At 27.5% G+C, this 21,699-nt stretch overlaps 4 protein-coding genes across 6 annotated transcripts; all 4 read right to left on the bottom strand.

Moving 5' to 3' along the window:
• Positions 1–2,193: 2,193 nt before the first annotated feature.
• Positions 2,194–3,550, bottom strand: LOC107883213. The gene is made up of 2 exons (XM_029492008.1): positions 3,084–3,550; positions 2,194–2,995 (listed from the first exon to the last, which is right to left on the bottom strand). The coding sequence occupies exon 2, from the start codon at positions 2,814–2,816 to the stop codon at positions 2,220–2,222; it is 597 nt and encodes a 198-aa protein (XP_029347868.1). The 5' UTR covers positions 2,817–2,995; positions 3,084–3,550; the 3' UTR covers positions 2,194–2,219.
• A 113-nt stretch (positions 3,551–3,663) lies between these two features.
• On the bottom strand, positions 3,664–5,325 carry LOC115034680 (kelch-like protein 2). Its single transcript, XM_029492013.1, has 2 exons — positions 5,015–5,325; positions 3,664–4,939 (listed from the first exon to the last, which is right to left on the bottom strand). The coding sequence occupies exons 1-2, from the start codon at positions 5,259–5,261 to the stop codon at positions 4,824–4,826; spliced, it is 363 nt and encodes a 120-aa protein (XP_029347873.1). The 5' UTR covers positions 5,262–5,325; the 3' UTR covers positions 3,664–4,823.
• A 1,484-nt stretch (positions 5,326–6,809) lies between these two features.
• On the bottom strand, positions 6,810–10,017 carry LOC107883214 (kelch-like protein 3). 2 transcript variants are annotated; one of them, XM_016802824.2, is made up of 4 exons: positions 9,727–10,017; positions 8,343–8,487; positions 8,064–8,272; positions 6,810–6,828 (listed from the first exon to the last, which is right to left on the bottom strand). In XM_016802824.2, exons 2-3 carry the CDS (start codon positions 8,477–8,479, stop codon positions 8,110–8,112), a joined length of 300 nt encoding a protein of 99 aa, XP_016658313.1. In that variant the 5' UTR covers positions 8,480–8,487; positions 9,727–10,017; the 3' UTR covers positions 6,810–6,828; positions 8,064–8,109. The 2 variants fall into 2 exon arrangements, with proteins under 2 accessions (XP_016658313.1, XP_016658312.1); XM_016802823.2 differs by lacking the exon at positions 9,727–10,017 and having other exon boundaries at positions 8,343–8,640.
• A 5,729-nt stretch (positions 10,018–15,746) lies between these two features.
• On the bottom strand, positions 15,747–19,037 carry LOC100571959. Of its 2 annotated transcripts, none has more exons than XM_029492025.1 (9): positions 18,873–19,037; positions 18,599–18,783; positions 18,456–18,535; positions 18,236–18,384; positions 17,197–17,304; positions 17,036–17,131; positions 16,862–16,940; positions 16,630–16,707; positions 15,747–16,570 (listed from the first exon to the last, which is right to left on the bottom strand). In XM_029492025.1, the coding sequence occupies exons 2-9, from the start codon at positions 18,616–18,618 to the stop codon at positions 16,374–16,376; spliced, it is 807 nt and encodes a 268-aa protein (XP_029347885.1). In that variant the 5' UTR covers positions 18,619–18,783; positions 18,873–19,037; the 3' UTR covers positions 15,747–16,373. The 2 variants fall into 2 exon arrangements, with proteins under 2 accessions (XP_029347885.1, XP_029347884.1); XM_029492024.1 differs by having other exon boundaries at positions 16,630–16,791.
• Between the last annotated feature and the right edge of the window lie 2,662 nt (positions 19,038–21,699).

Here is a 21,699-nt window from a genome sequence, read left to right on the forward strand (position 1 = left end):
AATGTCAGGAGGGACTTAAACTAATAAATTTTTTTACAATCGAGAAGCTAATATTTTTTAAACTTATTTCTTCTAACATGCTTACTTGTGATTTAACTATGTCTAATTGTTCATTAAAATGCATTTATTACAATAGCTACTGTAGTTACGAGTAATTTTTAATGTGATTGTAGATAATTGGTATTTTTCATAGTAAATGCGTGTTATTTACTATTCATAATTTGTAGATAAGTGGCATTTTATAAAAACATAAATCATTGGCACGTTATTACATTAATTATTAATATTATGTAAGATATAATTTAATATAATTAAATTATATTAATACAATACCATTAAAAATAAACAAAATATAATTATTGTTCCTTTAGTACAATTATTTTTTATTTTTTATTTACTTTTAGAATAATCACAGGTGAAATATGAATAGGCAAACATCTTATATTACCTATAAAACAAAATAATGTTGCCATACCTAAAACAATATTGTAAAAAATATTTATCAAAATATTTGATTAACATATTTTATTAATAAAATTAAACAGTAACATTTTAAACACTTAATTTAGTGATTATAAAAAAAATCAAAACAGTTACATATTATTTTCAGTCCTGTTCTTATAAAATATAAACATATTTTAATAATATAAAATCAAATAATAGCATTATAAAACACTTACTTTAGTGACTATAAAAAAAATTAAAACAGTAACATAATATCTTCAGTCCTGTTCTTATACAATATTATCATATTTTAATAATATAAAATCAAACAGTAACATTTTAAACACTTACTTTAGTGACAATAAAAAAAATTAAAACAGTAACATATTATTCTCAGTCCTGTTCTTATAAAATATAAACACATTTTAATAATATAAAATCAAATAATAGCATTATAAAACACTTACTTTAGTGACTATAAAAAATTTAAACAGTAACATAATATCTTCAGTCCTGTTCTTATAAAATATTAGCATAATATTTTAATAATATAAAATCAAACAGTAACATTTTAAACACTTACTTTAGTGACTATAAAAAAAATTAAAACAATAGCATAATCGTTAGTCTTATTATATTTCAGTACAATTGCGTTTCTTGAGGTTTTTTAATTGAGGTAAGTTATCATAAAAATAGTGTACATCCCTTGGCAATACAGCCTTTAACTTTTGTAAGTCATTCCACTTGGAAATTGTTAATGGTATTCTTTCATTATATAATCTTTTAGTTTCATATTTTTTTTTTGATTTTACACGTTCACGATTATATGATGGCATTTCTTTATATTCATCAAATGAAATTTTGTAATATATGGTTTCAGATATAATGTCATATTTTAATGCCCTAATATGTCGAACTTCTGGATCGCCTTTAGACCGTCCAGGCCTGATTGCCTTATAGTAACATACATTTTTATAATCCAAAAAATCTGTATGATATATTGCATTTGATTCATACTCGGAAGGGTTTTTTCGGGCTAACTTGGTCAGTTTGACATAATCTGATGGTAAAAATATTTCTTTATTTTTAATAGTTCTTTCTATAGCACTGTGCACACTGTCGCAAGGCATTTGAGTATGGCCTTTCATCAAAAATTATTGCTCTACAACAATATTATTTTCTATAGAAAATTTTAGTAGTGCATTTGATAATACTGTATTACGGTTTTGGTAACCACAACCATCTGAATACAATATGATATCTTTTTTTACTATTGTACAATATTTTATTTAAATGTTTAATAATCAGAGAAGCAAAAACTGATGCCTCTAATTCACCTTCACATTCGTCCCACCAGTAATTTGAACAATGGTGTTCAGGTGATAAATTATAGATTGTAAAGTTATGGACCTTCATTTTCATACTGTAGTATAATGCACTTGCATTTAGAAATGGACATAATTGCACCGCTTGCATATCCATGGCAAATACAAATTTTTTATATTCCATTGCACTACCTGTATCAAGCGCCAATTCATCACGAGCTCGGTCTTTTTCTGACAAGTGTTTCTGGTAATCAGTGTTGCTGAATTGATCGAGTTTAAACATGGAACATGTGTCACATAGATCTTTTCTAGGCCTGAAAATTGAAAACTTCTTAGTTTTCATAAATTTTGAAAAATAACCTCTGCTTATTGGGTTCCCAATTTTGTCTTCTGAGCATTTTAGTTGATATGCTGTATACACTTCTTGTTTGGTATTGAATGGAATATAATCTATTTGTTTTTTCGGCAATAATGACTAGGCATTTTTGCCAAACTGTCAAACCACTGTATCAAGTGATCTTGTCTAAGTTGAACTGACCTTCGAGGTGATACTTCTTCAAGTTGTGGGTCATCAATAATATCAAGTTCAATAGGTTGTTTTCTAATATTTTTTATATTGGGTAGACCATTAAATGATGAGTCCAACCAATTGCGCACCATCCATTCTTTTAATCCAAAAGTATTTAAAAACATTACTTTACACACTGGATACTTAATCTCATTAGATTTTAAATAGTAAGTATATGAAAAATGTCTTCGACTCTCTGTTCCAAAAATTGTGGTTAACCGTTTTGTTTCTTTTTTGTTTATCATGTTTATACAAAATGTTTTTTTCTCATCCCAATTGCATTGCCAAAAGTGTTCAAACATTTTCAATCTTTCGTTTTCTAAGAATATATTGCAGTAACGTACCATAGATTTTAAACATTTTAATGATGTACAAGCTGCTTTAATTGATCTTGATTCACGATCAATATTTTGAAAAACTTTATTTCCTTGCCTATTATAACCTACATACGATTTACCATTCATTCTTTTAAGTTTCATTTGTTCTCTAAAATACACATTTTTATTTCCAACCGGTTCTTCATTTTCTTCATCGTTGATACCTACAATATTTAAATTGTTATATTCAGTATCATCTGATGCGTCTTTTTCTCCGCTTAATTGATTGACTTCATTGATTACACTATTGTCTTTAACACTAACTGAAGTGCTTTGTTCAACTATAAAAATTTAAAATATAATTATATTATTTATTATTTTGGTTTAACATTTGAATAGTATTATTTTATTTTATTCGTATAATATTACCTGGTGGGAACAGAATTCTTGACACATTCGTATCATTTAGTATTATAATATTAGGAGTAATGTAATGGTCTTTAACTGTGGGAGACACACTATTATATTCTGCTATAACATTTTTAGTTGGACTTGTAATTACTTTGTTACTATGTAATGGTTCATAATACTCATAAGAATTATTACCTAGTCCTGTAAAATTCACAGATGCTTAAAATAAATACTTACAGGTACCTATATAATATTAAATTCAAGAAGAAAGGTTTTAAGGTAATTAAATATTTTGAAAACAACAAATTATAATACTTACCAGAAGAATCAGATGGCTCTATAAAATTTGAGCTGATCAGACTTCCAACATAATGGTCTTTAACTTTGGGAGACACACTATTATATTCTGCTATAACATTTTTAGTTACACTTGTGGGTACCTCGAAACTATAGTATTATTCAGTATATCCATCAAAAATATCATTGAGTCCTATAATATATATTTTATGACTTATTAAAACAACATTAAACATTGAAATTTATTGCAATACTAATTAAGTATTTAATAACAACATTTTAAAATAAAATATTACCCAAAGTGACCACTTCTTCTAGTATAGAATTACTTCCATCTCGGTTTTCCAATCCATTGGAATCTGTTCCTTGTTCTATATTTCTTGAATTAGGTATTGTAATTCTATAAGTATGTCTTTTCCTGCTGTTTTGAATAATTCTGAGTTTATATCATTTTCTCCTGGAGATTTATTATTTTTAAGGTTTGTGATAATATACTCTATCTCTGTAAGATCAGGCTCCTTGCATTCTGGTTCAGCTGTTTGATAAGTCAGTGCTTCATACTTGGTTCTATTACTGTTATTTGTTTTGCTCGTATTAAGTAGAGTATCAAAATGTTTTCTTAAATGTTGTACGATATCTCTTGGTTCCAAAAGGAGATCATTCTGTTCATTTTTTAAGAAAAGCGTTTGTGGTTTAAAACCTTGTTTGAGTCGTTTGCTGTGTTTGAAGAACTTTCTCGGGTTGTTCCTCTCTCCCTCGAGTTCTTCCAAAGCTTTCTTCTCATATAGTCTTTTTTTGTCTTGTTTGCTAACTCTTTAAAATGTTTATATATCTCTTGGTTTTCTTGTAATGGATTAAGTATCATTTGCATGCGAGTCTTGTTGCGCTTTTTTACTGCTTCCATACACTCATTATTAAACCAGTGTTGTTTCTTATTGTGATTGGGATTTTGCAGCCGAGGTAATAATGTTTTTGATATTTATCCATCCGGTTTCATGATTAGGAATTATGTTTTCCACCTTTTCATTTGTAGTACAGAGTTCTTCAGTGATTCTTTTCCTATATTATGCAATTTCCAAAGGATTTTTTTAGTCTGTCTACATTATGTTAATATATTTGTACTTTTCCTATTTTTATTTTTGATAGTTTTTTCTTAAAAGTCGTTACCACTAGGTAATGGTCAGTATCTGCGTCTGCTCCTCTGTAGTTCCTAACGTGAATTATGAACGGTGTTTATTATCTATCATTACGTGGTCGATTTGGTTTTTAGTTGTCACGTCGGGAGATATCCATGTTTGCTTGTATAATTATTATGACCTTTATCTGGAAATATGTGCTGCTTGTGATGATTCCGTTGGACATCACGAAATGTATGAGACGAGCTCTATTATCATTGGACATACCATGAAGGCTTTCCTTATCAATACTAGTCTGTATATATTTTCAGTCTAATTTTTGTATTCATGTCTCCCAACATAATTTTGATAACGGGTCGGGGGATAGCGTTATACACCTGCTAGAGTTCATCATAAAATATGTCTTTAATTTCTCCATCTTTTTCTTCAGTCGTACAACACCTATATTGAAAATGCAATTTAAATTCAATAAGTTCATTAGAAAGATTTTCTTAAAAAATTAATTTTTATAGTTACTTGGATTGTATCTGGATAAGTACATATCTTCGATAGGAGACCAAACTTTAGAAATTGGTGAATAGGCCTCAACACTTTTAAGATACACTGAACTTCCGAGTTCCTGGCAGGCACCACCAATAGCATACATTACATTGTCTAAGACTCCTATAACAAGGGTTCGGCCATTTGTAGAAATTTGTGAGACTGGTGTTGGTGGATCATACCAAGTTGTATAACACTTCCTCTTGTCTAATAAATTACACATGACAGGAAGAAACTGCTAAAAAAAAAGTAGAAAAAATGATATTAAATGATAATTTTAAATCTGAATTCAATAATACTTTAACTCCAGTCTGTCTAGGTGAATTACAAATTATTGTGACATAGTTTTGTGTAAATGTTTCTTTACATAATGGAAATTTAAAGCTTCAATGACAAAATCTTTACCTAAAAATATTATAATTATTATATACAATTGTAAATATATAGTTACTGTTAATTTCATAATAATGAAAAAACATAGAATTAGGATTGTTTTTATTAAGAGGTTCATCAATTACATTTATTGATACATACTTTTAGGGACTAATGACAAACAAACATGTTCCATTAATTTAGGCAATCTGTCATGTTTACAATCTAATTCATGGTTTATCCAATTAATAACACATTCAACTATCTACAACAAACAATTATGATTAAATTAATATATAACTAAAACAAATTACAATAGCAAACTTTTTTATTGACTTAACGTAAATAGGTGTATTAGTATTAAAATGCAAATACAAATATTCCAATACCATAATAATAAGAATATTTCTGTTATTTTTCTTGATATAATAATTTTATATTTAGATATATTTTAGTCAATTAGATAAGCATATTATTATTAAATACGACCTTAAATTTGCTATTTGATATAAAAAATATAATATTTGGTAAATTATTAATTGAGATGTATATAAGTAGTTTTAATAATCATGCAATCATGTGAAGTAAAATAGACTTATACACTGTACATTACGATAAAATTTCAAAAAATTGTAAATTAAAATTTAAGAAATTAGAAAGAACGGAATCACTACTATGTCTTCTAGATACTAATTTAAAAAAGTATATTATCTTACATAAGACTGAGTTAAGTTGATATTTTTTTTTTGTAATGACTAAGATTGCTGATTCAAATTTATTCTTTTTTGACTGTTTACTTCTAACATATCTTCTTAAGTGGACGTTACACAGAAATTAATGGTAAATTTTAAAATTTTACTCTCAGCAAATAACATTTAGTTAGGTTAGTTTCAAAATTAGAGGGAATTAACATCTTATAAAATTTAAAAGTATTATTATAATCTAGGGCATCTCATAGTCTTCTCATTATATTTTAATTTTAAAGCGAGTTGAAATTGTAAATTCTTTGCACATATTATACTACTCATAACTCCCATTAAAATAAAATATTACAAAAAGCCTATGAGATGACCTATATAATAATCTAACCTTTAGAAATAGCTGTAGAATTAAATACTTAATTTAATAAGCTGCTAAAAACTATTAAGTAATGTAAAAGTTTACATAATTATTTAGTTATATCACCTACCCAAACACCCAACCACCTGTTATTAGTATTTGTAAATCATACGATTCCATTATAATCCTTACAAACAGCATAAATAAATTTGATTTCCCAACAATAATTAAATACAACAATTACAAATTTTAGAAGGCATACTTTTTCTTCAAATGGAATGTTAATGTGATCACGGGAGATTAGATTAATCACTTCTTCAGAAGACAAAGATAGGAACTGTTCAGCTTCAACGAGTTTTCTGAAAATCATTTTCATAATATTAATACAATTTACTGACAGTGTAAAAATTAATAAAGCTTACAAAAAATGTGTTTTTATGTTTTCTGAAGAATACATAAAAACACATTTTTTGTGAACTTGAAGATAATTCCATGCAGTTATAAAAGTCAGCAAATTAACAATAATGATTGATGGATTTAAATAATTTTGATTATAATATTAAATATCTAGGGATATCAAATTTTAAAATTCCGTGCTCTTGAAACAGTTTTATTTAAAGTAATTGAAACTTTTGCAACTTTGCCATATTTTATTCAATATTTCTTTTAAAGCGTAAATATAAATAAAATAAATAAAATCAATTTTTTTTAATTTTTAGCAGATTTGAGAGAAACCATCAAAAACAAATATTTTAAAATAGTTTTGTAGAAATTGATTGATATTTTCATCTTTCGGAGTATTTATTTTCAGGGTCGTATTAAGTACTATTAAATTATTTAATCTTGTTTATGTCATTACAATTGTTTTTAGTCTATTCATAAAAGTAAATAACAGTTTAGTTGGAAATTCATGAACATTTTTCTTCAAATTGTAAATCAATAATTTCTTATGAAAAAAACAGTCATGGTTTTGCTTCAGAACCATTTAAAAAGCATATTTCAAAAATTTTAAATATAAAACAAGATTTTTCCAAAGTACCTATTTTACTGGGTAAACAAAAATTTAAAAAATTATATAAACTGTCTCTTTAATAGATATTTTAAGCTCAAATTTAAGCTAAATTAGATATATTTTAAACAGAATATAACAATTTTAGTAATTTTTTATAATTTCAAAATTTAATTAAATAAACTGACAAAACGTGTTCGCTAAGAATAGTTTTTCTTATACAATGAATATATATAAATTTATTTATTTTCGAATGAACATCAATCTGAAATAACTATTTGGGTAAATAATATAACATAAATTGAACTTAAGTATAGTTTAATATACTATCTTCAATATTACATATATCATTGAATTCAAATTTAACACAATCCATTACAGTGACCTGCTAGACTCTTAATACGTAAAGCAGAACAGTGCCCTCTTGCCCATCTTTTTATTTTTTTAATTTGTATTACCTATGGTAGGTATACCGAAAATACCACATAAAAATCCATATTGTGTTGCAGTTTCCATCACCACATGCAAATATTTGACACATAGCCTATGGCTATCCAAAATTAAATAATAATATTATACACCTACCAATAAATTTTTTTCTTGACCATGATTTCACCACTATAAATATAATCTACCAAGCTTTGTAAGATATTGAAGTCGAATCTTTATCGCCTTCGGCAAAACTGGTGAACATCGCACAGAAATATGGACTAGCTGATACTAAAACCACTTTATGTGCATTTACTATTACACTGCCATCTGTTTCTAACTTGGTATCACGTAACACTTTTTCACTAAAAACATAAAACTCGTTATTATTATTTATTTTGATAGCAGTTAAAATGACTAAAACATCATAGGTACCTGTGTAAACTTTGTAGGACTTGAAACAAATTGTGAGTATGATAGCTGTTTATGTATATTTTAGGTTTACATCCGTTGGATTCCACAACTTGCTTTTGGCCACTCGTCCATGGTATAACACGTTTTTCAGAATCCATCTCTTTTGCTATGAAGTAAGATATTTTTGTAATGACTATTATAACTGTGAAGAACGTCATACTTTATAGTTATTAGTAATAACTAATACAATTTATTTATTTACTATTTAGGATTCAAAGAATTTAATTTGTCGTACTTCTTAACATGTTGTTTACTTGGTTTGCAACCTATTAATGATTAAAAACGAAATTAAAATTTAACAAATTACATCTTTGTACTGCGTATTATCTCAATATCTGTACTATAATATTATATATATCATACATTTTACTTTTTGTTAATAAGAATTTTAATAAAATTAATAAATAATTAACGCTGCAAAATTTAAAATTTAATCTTGCATGTTTTGTATTTTTCTTCTTGCCTATTTTAATTTTTTTTTATTGCATTTTTGCATGCATAGGTATTTTAAAATTTAAAATGCATATAAATCCTGTCTTAAGTTATTACATATTATAATATATTATTGTTTTAAAGTTAATTTATCATTGGCCAATGTCTGGAAATAGTATAATACATTCATATTTAGTAATGATTAGATCTCGTATTTATACAATATCAGCAAAAAATAATAATATTGTTCAAATAATATAAATTTTTATATCTTAACATCACAATCACAATATTTTTTAGAGATATTATTAACTACCAAGTATATTATAAATGTATATATTGTTTATAAAAATGCTCGTGCAGTATGCCACCTACCGCCACTTTGTTGGTTCAATAATGTATATAGTATGATTGTTAACTACAGAAAAAATATTACATATTCTTATAAAAGTTATATTTTTATTATATTTTATTAGTACAGGAAAGTACCTGCGTCTTGAGCAGTTACGATAAACAATATTAACATGTTTTATGCATTTAATGGATATAAGAAAACTATACCTAAATAGTAGATACCAACCTATTCGATAACTGGTAAAATATATCAACGAAAAATTACTATTTCTGGGATGACGTAAAAACAAAATGGGTCATAGATATTGATTTAACAATATATACTTACACGTTTTAAACTACTTAAAAATATTGATCATTGGCAATAGAGTAGGAAATTTATAGTTATAACTGTAATTAGTTAATAGCTAGAATACACTTTTTGAATGATAAATACACGCGTACCTACAGTTTTATGGACGGTAGCATACTACACACGAGTACCTTATTAAAATATGATAAAATATTCGATTGAATATAATACACTAATTATTATGTACGTAGGTACCTAGGTACTTACCTATTTTGTTTTGAAGTTGACTTCAGTTAGTAGGTATTATACGTAACTATAATAGGTGTAGTATATTATATTCCGTGGTCTATAGAAATATGGAATCCAGAAGTCCATAGCACGATTACGGATTAAAGATACTTTAACTTAGTTATACTTCTTGGTTCGTGATCGTAATACAGAGACAGCACGACTCATCATGGAAAATATATTAAATGGCAGGACGCCGAGAAGCAACAACAAATTTCTTATCACTTGTGCGGTGTGGAGGCTGCTCCCTTCACGTCTCACCGAATGGCGATGGTTGTTATCAATTACTTTTCTTATCAATTCTCATAAATCGCGAACACGAACTATATTTTATTGGAGGTATCGAATTATTTTTTTTTAATTTACATTTTATTTTTCAGAACACAGAGACAGCTTTTAATAGCATATTATATTAACATAATAGGTAGGTACGCTATGTACATATTTACACGCATATTATATTATATAAAAGTGACAACCAAATTGAACTAATATAAAAAATAACTACCTCCATAGAAAATTCGTACCGCACGAATTCCGATCACTACCTACTTCCAAAGTTGACGCCCAATCCGACGTATGTATTATGTGGTATAAATTAATTTTATGAATAACACAAGTTATATACAATTAATGACTTATTATTTAAGTATATTATTAAAATAATTGTGGAAAACATTTTAAAAACAACAATAATAAATGAATTATTTGAGAGTAAATTAATATAATATACCTACAATAATGACCATAATGGCATCGGTCATTATTTATCTGGTGAGTAGTGACTATCAATATTTTAAATTTAAATGAATGTAAGTAGTTTATCTTTGGGCTTTTTTACGGACTCTAATCCTCACCTAATTAAATCCTGACTACGACCATGCACACAGGTTTAGGTACAAACCCCTAAAGTGTAAGGCCCGATAAAAAAAATATAATATTCATAATCTATATCTAATATAATTCAGATACCTATATTATTAAATAGAATTCAATTTTTTGTGTGTACACCAGTGGCGCAACTTGATAATAAGGGGCACATGTGAACATTTCTAGACCGGGGCCCTTACCTGCTAGCAAGAATTAAACACAATATAGCACTTGGTATAAATCGAACGTGGTTCAAAGTACTCTTTGTACTTTCCTGATATCTCTAAGAATAATTTGAAATTTTCACAAAATCGGTCAAGTAGTTTTTGAGAACCTATATAATAGCTACAGTCTACAAGTACCTATACATTTAACTCAAATATTTGTTTTAAGATATAATTTCTTTATTCGAAACCATAAGCGTGCGACGATTTAATGGATCCTTTTACCTCATCTACCAGAGTAACTAATGGCAAACGTTTAAAATACTATTTTTTACTAATTATTAAAAAAAAAAAAAATGAACAAAAATGTTTATCGTAAAATCTCAAAATACCTCTCCGGGTTGAACCAACTGGGTCTAATAGTGAATCTAAACCATTCAGAGGCTCTCTCAAAAACATACAAAAAATGTTCAGTGGTTTAGGAGGAGATCAATGACATACAGACAAACATTTATTTGTTTATATATATAGACATAGATCGTTATTATTTTCGGCCAACCGACACCCAATTTATTTTACCAAAGAAAATTATTATGCATTAAAACCTTCCCCGTGAATCGACCGATTTACTAGTGAAAACCGTATTAAAATAAGTAGAGTTCTTTTCGAGATATGCTCGTACATACAAAAAAGGGGCTTCTATTTTATAATATATATATAGATTAATAGATTATATTATATTAATTGTATTTATATTTAATTATTATTACCTATATTATTTTGTATATTACACATTATAGTAGGAATATCGTATATGAGATCTCGGGGCCCCCAAAAATCGGGGGCCTCTGTGAATTGCACACCCAACACTCCCGATAATTGCGCCACTGGTGTACACGCATTAATCGAAAAGTGAAATACGAATTTTAGAATACTGCAGTTTTCTCAAATGGATCGGCTGAGTCTCGGGAAAGTGTTTTAATGCGTCATAAAACAATTATATTGATTGCCAAAAATAATAAAAATGTAAAAATTGAATGATGTTTGTTAATTATTTACAATAATAGTATAATATCATCGATTTAGAACAGCTGGACCGAATTGGCTCATTATTTTTTAACACAGTTGACGCGTAGTCGACATCATAAACATCGCGCTGGTCGCCGGTGTCGAATACTCGTCGACAAAATATAAAAAAGTAGTGATTGAAGTATCAGAAATATTTCATGAAATATTGGATTTTTATCAATTATTTCATTTTTATTTTTTAAATATTATTTTGTTTGTATTTTTATTATATATAAATTATAATTATAATTTATATTATTTCATGTGAATCGTTAGCAAGAAAACTATGATCTTTATAATATATACCTAAGTACTGGTTTCCTTTTAGTGTTTCTTTTTAATATCTATTATGTTTTTTGTTTTATATAATTATAATACATGTTAACATTAATAAGAAACAATGATCTTCATAACATAAGATAATTATTACATTATATGATAACACATTATACGATAAACGTTATATCCAAGCGTTTTTTTAAAAATTTATATTCCGTTTTTTTAAAAATTTATATTCCGTTTTTATATTTTTATTTTTATTATGTTTTTTTTATATACAATTATACAAATACATGTCATAAGGATTCTCGATCAAGAAAACTCTGATCTGATTTTTAACATATAACTATATAAGTTACCACGTACATGGTACATATACAATAATATACCTATCTATTCCTTATTTATTTTACATTTTTACATCAAATAATAGGTACAGCAAAAAAATACAATATTATATTATTATACATTAAAACTAAGAAAAAAATGTGTGTCAATGACTAATGAGGTATTTAATTTATTTAGATTAATTATTTGATATTTTACAAGACAAAACTACAAAAATAATGATAATTGAAATATTTCACACATTTTGAAATGTTTCACGAAATATTTCATTTTTTTAAATTTCATGAAATTTTCAAACACTATAAAAAAGTGTTCACTTTTAATGATTTATGATTTTTACTGGGATAAGGTAACGATTAACGAAGTATATTGTAGGCGATCAGCTACTGTCTCGATATAACCTCAATATATAATATTGTTTTTTATTTTTAGTGTTGGTATAGGTGCTTATTTTTCCACCCGAACCTTACGTGGCGCCCCGGAGCGAGTACTGGTCCACGCACGGTCATCTGGGCGGCCGCGTGATCGCCGACGGCACCATGCCCAAGCGTACGAAACAGTGTCTGCGGATAAACCCGACGCGTATATTTTAAAGGCGACACGCGAATAGTACGCGCGTGCAATTCTGCAATGACACGCGTAGTATGTTATAAAATTAATATTGTATCTATTACACAATAACATAATATATACAATCTGTTGTTTTATACTTACGATTTTACAGCCTCAGCGCAGTGACGTCCAAACTATATTTATTTTGACTTAAATATATTATCGTTATCGAATTATGTGTGGGTGTAAAAAAAATGTGTATATCGAAAAAAAATTAACGTTTTTTTTTTATGTGCGTGGGGCTAGACACTGTAAATTTGTACCATAGCTTCCTTAAAAGTATTATAATAATATAATGGTATTTTGAAAAGTATGAATTTAGGAGCTAATATATAAATAAATAAGGCTGCATCCGAATTGCGTGCCAAAAAAAAAAGCAATTTTGGTCAACAACCGTTAGGTTACAAACTGAATTGTGTGCGTAAAACTATAAAAATCAGAAATAGAAAAATTTTTAAAATTGTTTTTCGGACTATCATTTTTATTCGAATGTCAATAATAATATGTTTTACCCTTCGTATCCAAACATTTTCAAAGTTTTGAAAAATTTACAAACTGACGTTTGAAAACTGCCAGTATAATTTATGTTTTTTTTTGTTTTTTTTTTGTATATTAGGTATAATTTTATTAAAATAATTCAATATTTTTGACTGTTTTTTTTTTCGATGTCACTAAATTAGGCACCGCACCACACATCGTATAAGTGAGCTAACCCCTTATAATGTGATATTAGCTGGGAATAAAAACAAAGTACGACGTGTATGCTATGATGGCGGGCCCGAAGCACCGCCGTACTGTTAAAAAATAAATACTAAGATTTACTAGATATATTATATGGAGTGATGGGCGCTCATTAACTAACGTACATAAATGACAACATTCACCATAATAAATAAACAATAGAAAATATAGTAAATAATAAAATATACACGCAATAATTATAATGACGATATTGTTTTGATAATATTCTTATATCACCGGTCTGTCATGATAATATGATACGTACAATAATTCCAACACGATGTCTAAACGAATTTTTTTTTTGAAACAGGTACCTACTATAAAAATGTTTTTACATATGCTATTTATCTATCTTTTTTCATAATTTTTTAATTTTTTTTCCTTGTTTTTCAAATTAATAAATGTACCACTCTGCTTGTTTTTTTTCCAAATTCCTGGGCCCCGGGAAATACGAAGTTTATGAATATGATCTATTTCGTAGTACTTCGGTTTGAATCGTAATCGGGGGAGGTTTAGCACCTCCTCCACCATAGTTGTGCTTCTGTACATGGGCCCTATATATTAGGTCGCACACTCACCAATATGTACCAAGTTGCGGCACTGCGCTAACTGCAGGTTCTTTCACCGTATGAAACCTCAAAAGGTCTCGCATTAATGTAATTGACGATTGTTCATTTTAACTTTTTTTTTTCGCCTTGTAGATATATACTACAATTCGCATTAGTAATGTAAGTACCTATATTAGCTTACATTAAACTATACCTACCCACAATAAATTAAATTATACGTTTCGACGTTTTATTTTAAATTTAACAGCTAAAAATTGCCCGATGGTTTCGCACAGAGTTTATGATATTATGCTAAAATCGTTTCTGGTCTTTATACGATTTTAAAGACAGACAGACATTACTGTAGTGGCGGACTGGACGACCGGGACACCGGGAAATTTCCCAGTGGGCCACTGCACGTATAAAATTATATATATTTATTAATATTATTATTGTGAAATAATAAATTAAATCAATATTCTCTAATAAATATGTAATATTGTTTGGGCTGCCGGCTATTTGGCCGGGCGACTACTTACATGTAATAAGGTGGTGTTCTGCAACTTTGGACGGGATACGTGACCAATATAAATATAAATAATAATGCGTTTTAAGCAATTGACAAAAATATAATATTATAAAGCACGACAAATGTGCGTATGTCGAAGGCTCAGGTATCTGTCGACGAAATGACCAAAACGCACAGCGAAATGGCTAAATATCATGATTATATTATAATGTTATATACACGCGTATAATGTAAACAAATATCGATATAGAACATAATATTTAATCACGACGTGGCAACCCGATGATAGAGTTACGCGGACAATTCAATAAAAAACATATTATTAATAATTACGGCGAAGGAGCCTAGACCACCGATAACAATATTGCGGGTTAAAACCTATGTAATAATAATAATAATAATAATAATAATAATAATAGATATTATTACGAAGTTTATATTATTATCTACATTATGTCATTATATTATAATGAAATTTTTATTGGTATTCACTATGACTATATAGCAGCTCTCGTAAGATAAAACGTAGTGGGTCATAAGTTATTGTACTACGTAACGTAAACACTGAAAAATAGATAGGAAGTTTAGGATATAGTAAAAAAAAAATATGAGTTGATTGTGAAATAGTGAGAAAAAGTGAAAAAAAAAAGCGAGTCACTAGAAAGCTCGAGTCAGCGAATCCCCGCGGACGTGTATTGCACGGCGAACACGCGACACCCGAGCATAATACTCGACGCAAGACGATAGCAACTAACGCGAATTATTTCAATAAACCATTATACGAACAAGAACAGTCGCTAGCCATAACAAGTACGAAAATATGTCAATAACTAACAACTATTTTATGATAGGGTAGGAAAAAGTTTATAATTCGTATGTTCAAAATATAAAAAGTATACATATATAACTGTAGACAATAGTATCTTCGTATATAGAATAATATATTCACTATTTGAAATCTTCCTCTGGCTCACGCGCAATATGGACGAAAAAATTATTTACTCAAAATCATTTTTCTTTTATATTAAAGAGATCACTTGTAAATTTAAATAATATCTAAATCGATTTAAGACAATATTTAGACAAATTGATCTGTCATACCCTCAAAACTATTATGCTATATCGGTTTTGTGATTTTAATCTAAGATTACTCAAAAACATAAGAAAATGTTTCTGTATATACAGGTTTTGTCAATAAGTTGCGCGTGGACTAGAGGAAAAATACAGATAGTTTGTTGACATCTTAACAAAAAAAAAAAAAAAAAAGCTCAGTGTACCAATATTTGTAAATGTATAAATAATTTAATTCTAACGGAAATAAATGAATAATGGCTAAGTATTTGACATTTTTTTTTTTTTTAAATTTAACTGTTTATAACATGGTATCTACTATAAAATAAAATAAAAAAAGAATTTGTGTCAATTGATGAATATTGATTACACACAGACAGAAGTTAGTGCGTTATACTACTCATATGCATCATCAGAATCCGAATCGGTTAGTTCAAGGTGCATGAAGAATGAATTTAAAACAGTCATATTTTTTGTTTCTAAATCTTCATCAAATCCAGCATTCAATTTGTCATCTTTTTTCCATGTTAGAAAAGATTCTTTACTTAAAACACAATCCTGATAGAGCTTATGGAACAATCTTAATACCATTCCTTGTAGAAAAACAGTGATATTAATAACAAATCTAAAAATTAAACAGTTGGTAACTTACCTTCAGGATATTCAAATACAGCAGACACAATTTGAATTCCGTACAGACATTCCACTTCCCTTGCACAAATTTCAGAATCTGGAAGTGGTTCAGAATGAATATAACGAATTAACAATTTCACATGATGATGATCAAAGAAATTTTCATATACAACATTTGAATCTATAAGTTAAAAATTAATATTAAATAATCAAGTAACTATTTTAGTATAATCGCAGAAGAAATGACTTACACAAACATTCAATGATAATAGCTATAGTTAATGCTCGCATAAACTGAGGGCATTTTATTATTTCTGCACTGATATTAGTCTAAATTTAAAATAATAAAGTTATTTTATAAAAATGTTTATTATCAACATGTAAAATACAAAATACAATGTTTCTTGATTAATTACATTACTCACACTTATCCAACTATCCAATATATCGAGTTGTAGATTCTTATCTGCCATCTTCAATTGATCATACATAGCAATAGACAAAATGAATGGACCAATTCTCTAAAATATAATATATTAAATACAATAGAACAAAATATAAACTTATAAAATGTTTAAAAACTTACATAATTTTCAAAATATTTATTGATTTGGTTATAAGGCATAAATATGTCAAGAGGAAGATATTCAGACGCCAGCCATTTCTTGTAAATCCATAATATACCACCTAGTTGCTGAAATGACAAAAATAGTAGTATTACATATCAGACAACCAGGGCATCATAATATTTAAAAGTTTATAACCTGTTATTAAGTTATTACGAAATAAATAATATAAATAATTAACAAATATAAGTTGACCACCAATATCAAAGATTAAATAGTACTATAGAACATCAGTGCAATCATTTATCCCTAAATTATATACATTTAGATTTAACTCACAAGTGCCGCATTATAGGCACAAAGTGGCAATTATGAATGTAATCGTCTCCTGCCACTAATGAATCAAATCTAAATTAAAATAATGAGCAATAAATTGAAGTTGCCTATCCATAATGTTATTTAATCCATGCTGATCTCATTCAAATTTAATAAGAAAATATCTAAATACTAAGCTTATATATGTCATACTACAGAATACACTATGAATGTTCTGTGAATAAAATTAAAAAAATTAAATTGTTCTGTTAAATAATGTTCAACAATCTAAAGTGTTTTTTAATATATGATAGGTTAGGTTAGGTTATAAAGAAAATTACTAAAATTGTTTAATTTTTCATTTAAATATCAAATTTTGTTTGTTAGATCTTTCAGTATTCATAGGAAATTGTGTATATTGATTGTTTTAGAATCCTGTAAAACGCTTTTATTAAATGTTCAACGTTTTTCATAAACAATAATCATGCATATTTTTTTTTTATATATAAAAAGCTTTAAATAAGAAAATGTTCAGTTTTTTTTGATAATTTAAAAAAAATCAGTAATAATCATTTACAAAAAAACTAGATAAAATTTGCTAACAGAAACCTAATCCACAAAATTAGATTGAATCATGATTTTTAAAAGAAGAAAATATGACAATAAAAAAATAACATAAACGTAAACCATTTTGATCCACAAAATCTAAAAAAATAAATTGTTTTAATATCTACTATCACTTACTTCTTTAATGTTCTGCGTTTCCTTGGAACTAACAGTTTTATTTAATACTTCAGTGAACAATTTAGCAGAATTGTCTGGTCGTATTGATGTACAACAATCTTTTAAATTGTTGAAATCAAAGAAAGCATTTTGTGTCAGTAATAATGGAGCTATAAAAAACATTTAAATTTAGGATGTTTTTATACTTCAATTTATTACTTGCATAGAAAAAAAAAATTACCAATAATTGCAGCAATATAGGAGAAAAATTCCGGGTAATCCATCAAATAATCATTCCAATCTTTAAGGATAGCATCGATTCTTTAAATTAAAAAAATTCATATGAATTAGAGTGTTAGGTATATACTATGAATAATTAATTACCCTCGAGTTATGGCTTCCATAGAAAGAATTTTTTTAGATAAAAGTTATGCAAAAATGTTTCCTGCCACTGTTGTTCGTGTAATTGGACTACTATCTAAAGTTATAAGTGACATTGATTTCACAAACTCTTCATGCCTTGTGCGGATCACCGAAGTTTCATCTTCCGATAATGAATAAATTATATCCTATATAAAAAAGCAAAATTACAATGATGTTTATATGCAAATTATAGGAACTTTATAATATGATAAATATTTTTATATGAAATACATACATCTAAATTTTGTATTCGCTCATATTCAATAAGTATGTTTTTACATTTTATATTCATTTTATTAGCCATTTCCGAGTCAAATTCTGACACTGGTTCTTCAACAGTTTCTTTGGACTCTGAACTAGAAGAATTTATTGAAAGTGTAGATCGAGACATCATACGCTCTACACCTTACAAAATAAAATAAGTAAATATAATTAGACACAAATATTTAAAATGCGCGCCTCTACTTTTTTAACATTGTATACTGCGCGTCTACCTCCATAACAGAACCTCCGACTGACGGACCAGTTCCTCTTTTCGGACGTAAGTACAATCTCTAATATGCAATTTTCTAAAACTATATTTCTTATTTGAAATAGAATATTAAACAGTTCTTAGTTATAGCGTATATGTAGCACATTTGACATTGTTAAGCATGTTAACACCACAGAATAGGTTAAAAGTAACCAACCCTATTCTGTAAAGACACTAGTATCGGGAACAATCGAGAACAATAATTGAGTAACTAGATTATTAGGAAAAATAGTCGATTTATAAGAGTGATTACTATATAGTAATTACTAATAAAATACGAGTAACTCAGGTATTATTTTATTCTACTAATCTATGTTTACTCCACATCTATATTTAAGATTTTTATTAACTATTAATAATAGTTATGTAAATAAATTCAAATATCATAAAAATATAGATACTACCTTTATAAATTGTCTCCAAAATATTTAGATTACATAATATTCTTAAATAGTAATTATATTATGATGTTAATTAAACTAATATATTGTACTCAGACTGGTTCAATAATAATAATAATAATAATAATAATAATAATAATAGTTCGTATTTCCATTTAACAAAAGCAATTGTTAATTCTTTCATGAAAAAAAAAATATTTTTTTTTTTATATAGTAATATATAATGTAATGGAGTAGCATTATTAAAAATTAAAATATATAAAATACGAGATAAAATATGTAACCATGAATTTTTACCAACTAAGTTTTTAATTTTGTACGAGTTGACCATTTAATTGATTGAATATCTTGATTATCATAATATCTCGATTATTGAAATAATTTGATTATTCCAATCACTAAAAAACACTATCATTATCTAAAGAAGATATCATTAAATCATTGTGTTTTGCAAAATAATAGAGTGACATAGGTAATAATAATATATGAATATGATATTAGTATACTTTCTTCTACAAAAGTATCACCTTATATTAAAACTTTTCTATGGTAAATATCTGGCAATTTAAGTTATAGGTAAATGCACCATTAAAATCAGTCCTATATATACACAAAAAATTGTAATGATTCCAAGTAAGATAGTTCTGGTTGGTTCTGGTGCTGTTACTTTGCACATTACTAATTGTGAATAACATTTCTTATAAGAAGTAGGTACTTCTATTTTTAAAACTTTTTTTAAAGTGTCTGATTAAGTAGTAATTAATAATAACCTGTTTTCAAAATATCAATGAAAGCACCAAAAGTTAACTTGTCTAATTTGATGGAATTTTCTTTGTATCATAACAACAAGATAATATAATAATAATTATATAATAGGACACTATATCTGCATTTGTTGTCTCTGTCTTACAAACACAAACCAGCAAATTGTATATTCTGAACAATTTATTCAACTCTGCCATCTTGTATGTTTATTTAATATAAGAAAGAATTTACCTATTATCAAATTTAGAAGTATGAGTATTATATACTAAACTTCATAGGTTTTTATTAGGATTTTAATTTTAAAGCAAGTTATGAGTATTTTAGAACTTACAAATATTTAACAGTTGTGTTATGTATAATAGGTATGTAGGTATAATTTTGTTCCTCAACTAACCGTAACCCCTCTACAAAATACTAATGGCTATATTTGCCGATGCTGAAGTTTAATAAAAAAAGAAATTTACAATTTGGAAAACTTGCCCAGTTATTCTTGGCCGACAGCTGATGTCACAAACTACACACACAGTTGGAATTACTTTTTATTATTAGATAGTAATTGCAACAGTCGTCGTCGGCCAAGATCAACTGAATGTGTAATACCTACCTATTTTTTTTTTTATTGATTTAAAATGAAAATATAAATTATGTTTACTAGATAATATTCTTACTTCTGAATTTAATAATAGGTAGCTGGATAAATTCACCCTTGGGTACCTATATTATACACACCTGAGTTAAATTGATTATTCAGAACGTACCATTTGCCATGACAAGCGTTTGTAAGACGGAGACAGCTCTAGCGGACGAGCGTCCTCTTAAGAAATCAGTGCCTCGTGGATAGGGATTACGAGTCAAGATTGATGTATAAATATAAAATAATCATAAGTAGGTAGGTATCTATGTATAAGTGATGTTTTCAATCATTAACTCTAACCGTTGTTTTTACCTTATTGACTTACGACAAAATTAATACTTTTAATATTAATCATTTAAAGTACGGAACAAATTCACTTTAGCAACCCAGCACATTTTTAAAATTTATTAATATAAAAAAAAAATTTGCGGAAACCATTATTTTGGAAGTTTAGCTATCCAAAGTTTGCGATTTTACGTTGATACGCATGCGCGCAACACTACTATAATGCCTCGCGCAACGTCCATAACATAATTAATTTTGAATTTCTTTTGTATACAATCACAATTTGCACAATCATCGAGTCGTCTTATTTCCACAACACATTAAAATATTAAATTAGTACAGTGATGCCATGCTAGCGGCACTCGTCGTTACGCTCCTCGGCGCCGTCGCTCCGCTCCGCAAATCAAAAATATCCCCTGACTTGCTGTGCAACACCACCTCAAGT

This window comes from Acyrthosiphon pisum, chromosome X, assembly GCF_005508785.2.
Source record: "Acyrthosiphon pisum isolate AL4f chromosome X, pea_aphid_22Mar2018_4r6ur, whole genome shotgun sequence".
NCBI lineage: Eukaryota > Metazoa > Arthropoda > Insecta > Hemiptera > Aphididae > Acyrthosiphon > Acyrthosiphon pisum.